General features: G+C 50.6%; 1 protein-coding gene across 1 annotated transcript; it reads right to left on the reverse strand.

The window, feature by feature from the left end:
- Positions 1–1503: 1503 nt before the first annotated feature.
- On the reverse strand, positions 1504–4827 carry FASLG (Fas ligand (TNF superfamily, member 6)). Its single transcript, XM_009872787.1, has 4 exons — positions 4447–4827; positions 4044–4089; positions 2356–2409; positions 1504–1924 (listed from the first exon to the last, which is right to left on the reverse strand). Exons 1-4 carry the CDS (start codon positions 4825–4827, stop codon positions 1530–1532), a joined length of 876 nt encoding a protein of 291 aa, XP_009871089.1. The 3' UTR covers positions 1504–1529.
- Between the last annotated feature and the right edge of the window lie 404 nt (positions 4828–5231).

Raw genomic sequence — 5231 nt, forward strand, 5'->3', positions numbered from 1 at the left:
CGTCAGAGCTGCAAGAAAGCTGGACCACAGGCAAAGATAGCGATGCACCACAGCCCCAGCCTTTCTGTACTGCTTCGTGGCACCTGGACAGACAGCCCCAGGGTTAACCCATGAAAGGAAAGAGCTCTAAGACAGACACTAGAGTGAGAAAATAAGTGGGTTTTTTTTTCAACGCCAGAGCACCGCTTTCACTCCTTGCCCTTCAGACTGCCATGTGGGAGCTGCTGCTGGGGCCAGGGGGCACCCAGAGGAGCATGGTGCCTTTAGAGCCAGCAGTGCTTCTGCTCAGCAACAAGAGTCTGGCTCCACTCAAGCTCAAGCCTGTGTTTGGAGACCAGTCGGCTTCCTGATGGCCAAACTGAGCTTGGGCTGCCTGGTCTGTGCCGCTCACATCACAAACCCCCAGTCTCCAGACTCTAATGTTTCAGTGTTGGAGTCCCAAAGCTCCATGGTGGAGATCCTGGGCCCCACCAAGCAGGCAGCAAAGTGGGATCAAGCCATGCTGCTGGCTTCTGATCACAGAGGGCTTCAGCCCTTTGGCCACTGCTGCTTCAAATGAGAGGACAGTGCTACTTACTAGAAAAATATACTTTATTTACCATCTGTATTTTGCTCAGAATATCCTGTGAGGAGGGGATCAGCCAAAGCCATGCCATTGATAGTGGTCCCACCCACACTGTGCAGGGCGTGGCAGGACCAGGTCTTCATGGGGGACTCTGATTGTCCAAAGGGCAGGAAGGGGCTTGGAGATGCTGCTATCATCTCGAGTCCCACTGCCTTTCAGCACTGTGCTGTTTCAGGTCCCGTCAGCAGAGCACGTGGCCTCCCCACCAGTCCCACCATCCTGGTGTGGTCATGGTTTCTCTCCAAGGTTGGGACCACCTTCATGGCACCACTGCTTCTGGCACATTCCTTGCAAGACAGTCAGGATGAGTTAAATAAAGGGGTTGGGGGACACTTTCTGCAATGGTTGATAACTTAACAGAGAATGAACATATGCATAACGAGCCAGCCAGCAGGCAGGTGCCTGTCACACAGCAGTCATAGAGCAAGTGCCCAGGCAGGGTGACCAGCCATGGCTCAGGGCATCCCGTTGAGGCCTCCATGCTACTCATTCCCACACCACTGCCTGTGGTGTGTCACATTACAGCCCAGGTACCCACAGCCTGGGCTCAACATCCACTGGTTGTCCCCACGTGTCTGCTGGTCCAAGCTCATCAGGGCTATGACGCCAGTGGGGCCACTGGCACCAGTGCCTTTCTCAGGTGGCAAGTAGTGAGTTTCAACAGGGTCTTCAGCACACTATATTTCTGTGTTTTTCCACAGGTGAAAATGTGTGATTCTCCTCAGGTTGACACAGTACAGCTCTGGTACTTCCCAGAGCTCCACTTTCAAGACTTTAGCAGATGCTTGAGCCCTCTCATGGTGGGCTTCATGGTGTGAGACCCTGGCTTGGCCACTGCTGCTCAAGCAGTGCTCGCCCCTCACGCATCCTAGTATGGATGCCAGCCATGCTCCAACAGCCCCATTCAAAGCTTAAATAAACCAAAGAATGTCTTAGATTCCTCAAAATTAACCAGGGCAATTTTGGAGACGTTGACATGCAAACTGTCCATTTTCCTGAGCTTGAATAAAGCCCCCAGGTAGCTTTTCCGGGCCCATGTTTTCTGACTCGTGCAGTAGTTGATGCCTTTGTCTTCCATCAGCACGTGGCTGCCCAGCGAGGTTGGGTTTTTCTTGTAGACAATGTGGGTCAACACTTGGCTGCTGCAGATGCTGCCACGGAAGAGCACGTTGGAGTACACAAAGTACAAGCCGGTCTCGTTGATGACGAGGCCCTGATCACGGTACTGAATGCCGTTGGTGAAGGCATGGCCGGAGATGGGTTCCCACTCCAGAGGGAGGTCCCGCTGGGCTGGGTTCCCTGGAAAGCCAAAACAGGAGAAAGCGCAGTAAGTACAAGCAGCTGTGTGTTTTCTCCTCAAGTTACACCCCACATCTCAACAACTCAGCTGTTCTCTGAGTCCTTGTCTGCAGCACGGAAAGTCTGCGCTGTTCTCATGCTGGTGGGAGCTCTCACCTTCACCTTGCTCAATACCAGTCATTTGTAACAGCCTTCTGCCCCACACACACCAGATGGAAACCAAAAATCAAACCAAGAAACAAAGAAAAGCCTGAATGAGGGGAAGATTTGAGCTGTGAAGTAACTTCCAGCTGTCAGAGCACACGTGCTATAAAGGAAAATAGGAAAGCCTGTGTCAGGTGGGCTCCTCACAACCACGACCCCACCACACCACCCCAGCCACGCCTGCCTTATCCCCTGCTGCCACATCTTGCTGGCCCTTCAGCACATACCTGTTAAGTGTGCTGCCTTCCTTGCTTCCTTTTTCATTGACTGCTCCTTCTGCCCTGCACAAAAACCAGAGAAGAGATTAGACATGCTCCAGGGAAAAGCCAGCCCAGAGAGCAGAAGGGAACCAACCACAAAACCTCTCGCTCAAGGCAGTGAGGGAGACAACACTGCCCCTTCACCCAGCATCTCTGGCCCATGCCAAGGTGACTGCTTGTGTCCTGTCGTAGATGAGCCTCTTCTATTTTGCAGCACTACCAAGGGCAATTGTACCCACGGCAGTGGACTTCTGATTGCCGTCCTTACAACTAGATCAGAGAAGACACTTGAGACATCTTGCAAAACCATCCTGCTGGCCAGGCAGACCTCATCCTCAGAAAGACAGAGCACACCCGGGAAACTTTTGCCTTCCCGGGAGGGCTCAGTTCTTCTTGGAGAGATGAGCCAGTCAGAGTGACTTCATATCTAGATCCCATTCTCCGCCATCCTTCCCTTCTCAGCATCTATTTCCAAGCATCATGTTCACAAATTTTAGAAGCAGCTTTTTCTTTTCTCAAGTGAATTAAATTTTCCTCTCCTCTCTCCCTTCTCCTGGCTTTATTTATTTATCCATCCTCCTCAAGAAATTCAAGCTTACTATTCATGACTTATGTTCAGCTACTGCTAGAGTAGCCTGTGATCAGAGCGCTGAGCATCCAGTTAAAATGGCAGCTCCTCTTCCTCTAAGCAATAGATTGCAAAATTTATTGATATGAGGGCTGATGGGAACCAGGACTGCCCTTTCCAGAGAATTTTGCTTTCATTCAGTATCAGTACAAGCTTGAAAATTAAATAACTTTCCTACTAACCCAAATCCTCAGGGGTAAAAAAATATAATAAAAAAATCTTTTCAGATTTTTCAGAATTGTCAAGAGAGCTGAAAAACTCTGGCTGGGCCATCTTTAAAAAAGTGATATCCTCCTGATAACATTAGCATGGAATCTAAAATACTTTGGAAGCTCAAAATGTGATTTTTAAATTGTTCCATTCATATTGAAACTCTGTGGTTTTTTTCTTAGATAAAATTCAGAAAAATTGGCAGGTTCTTGTGGAAAGTTTCAATTTCACTGAAATAACATTTCTAAAAGTATTTTAAAAAAAAACAACAAAAAGACTCCCCCACATATAATCAGGCTCCTCTCAACCAGCTTTGGCTGTAGTGCAACTCTGTACCCTAAGACTTGAGGACAAAAATAAGTTGTGCTCTCAAGGGTGGGATTGAATCCCCCATCCCTAAAGTAAATGAAACCCTCTGCATCCTCTCAAAATTACAAAAGAGTAAGGGGTGCAATAAGTAACACGTGTGGCGTTACTGGCCCCGTTCACATTGTTGCTGTATGTAAGGACAGCCAGAAACTCGCTTTTACAGCAGAGTCCCCCCAGTGTTGTCCTGTCCCCCCGCCGGGCCCGGGAGCCCCTGAGGCAGAGGCTCACTGTCCCAGGAACCTGCAGTTGCCACCTCTAAGCACTGTGGTGGGCAGGGCGCACGACCCCATCCCCGCACCCCCGGGATAAAGCTCTTTTTCCAGCCAAGCAACTGAAATGGGCACTTTCAGAACATTGAGCTGCGACCCTGCCTTTGCCCCCTGAAGAGTTTGACAGGAGCATTCACACAGGCTAACACAGAGGAGTTCCTCTATGTACATCAACTCACCTATGAGCTTCTCCAAGGCTGGAGGGATGTGCTCAGTACTGGCAGACTGTCAAAAGAGAAGAGCAATGAGCTGTCTTAGCAGTGTAAGGGCATCATCTAAAGCAGCCAAGGACTACCTTTGACAGTGACTAATTCTGGATGCTCAAAGAGAGGTGCAGAGTACTAAGAAATATGCAAGCAGTGAGACCTTGCAGCACTCAGAAACCAAGACATCCAGTAAAGCAGTCTCCCCCAGTAACAGCCACCCCACTTACACTGGCATGGCAGACATTTACATGTCACCAGCCTGTCCCTTGGGGAACTTCACACTACCTGAGCATTTCAGATCCAATTATTTTATTTATTTATTTATTTTTAAATCCTGTTTCCCCAGAGCATCTGTGACCAGACAGATAGACCTCACCTCTCTGAGTTCAGCCAGTTCCTTCTCCAGGCGGAAAATCTGAAACATGCTCAGTCCTACTCCGGTGAGGGCCAGCAGGATCAGCAAGGAGACCACCAGGAAGCCGACACTCCTCCTTTCACTGTTGTTCCTTGGCTTTTTCCTCCGGTCAGGCACTGGTGGTGGGAAAGGAGCGACAGGGGGTGCCGAGGGGCAGGAAGTATTTGCATTGGCACAGTCATCCACCCAAAAGATCTGGGGGTACACGTAATTCAAGTTCTGCTGCATGGCTGGGAGCGAGATGGGCTGGACACGATCTTCCATGTGGCAGCCAAAAACTGACAGGGCTGTCCCAGACTGAGCCCTGGGGGAAGACCCAGCTCTGCCTTTATACGCCTGCATCGCTCAACACCCAACTCTGATGCTGCAACTTTATGAAAACCTCAAGCATTAACAGCAAACCCCAAAGAGTTTCCGCCCTCGGCTGCAAGTTCGGGGCACCCGCCTGCTCCTCCCACATCGAGGCAGCACGCACACGAAGCGGGACCAGCGCGGTGGCAGATTCTGCTCGCACAAAACCGCGTGGCTGCACTGAGGGCTGCACTGCCATCGGGGGCTGAGTAATCAGCCCAGCGCACACCCACTCGCCAACCACCCTTTCCAGCAGCCCACTCAGGCAGAGGCAGTTACTTTTCCACTGCGGTGTCCTGGACCACAAGCAGAGCGAAAGGAATCCTCTGGCATCCTGCACAAGAGGGGAGAGGCAGAGCTGAGGACTCCTGCCCTCAGCAGAAGGGTGAAGACCT

Source organism: Apaloderma vittatum, unplaced genomic scaffold, assembly GCF_000703405.1.
Source record: "Apaloderma vittatum isolate BGI_N311 unplaced genomic scaffold, ASM70340v1 Scaffold35367, whole genome shotgun sequence".
NCBI classification, from domain to species: Eukaryota; Metazoa; Chordata; class Aves; order Trogoniformes; family Trogonidae; genus Apaloderma; species Apaloderma vittatum.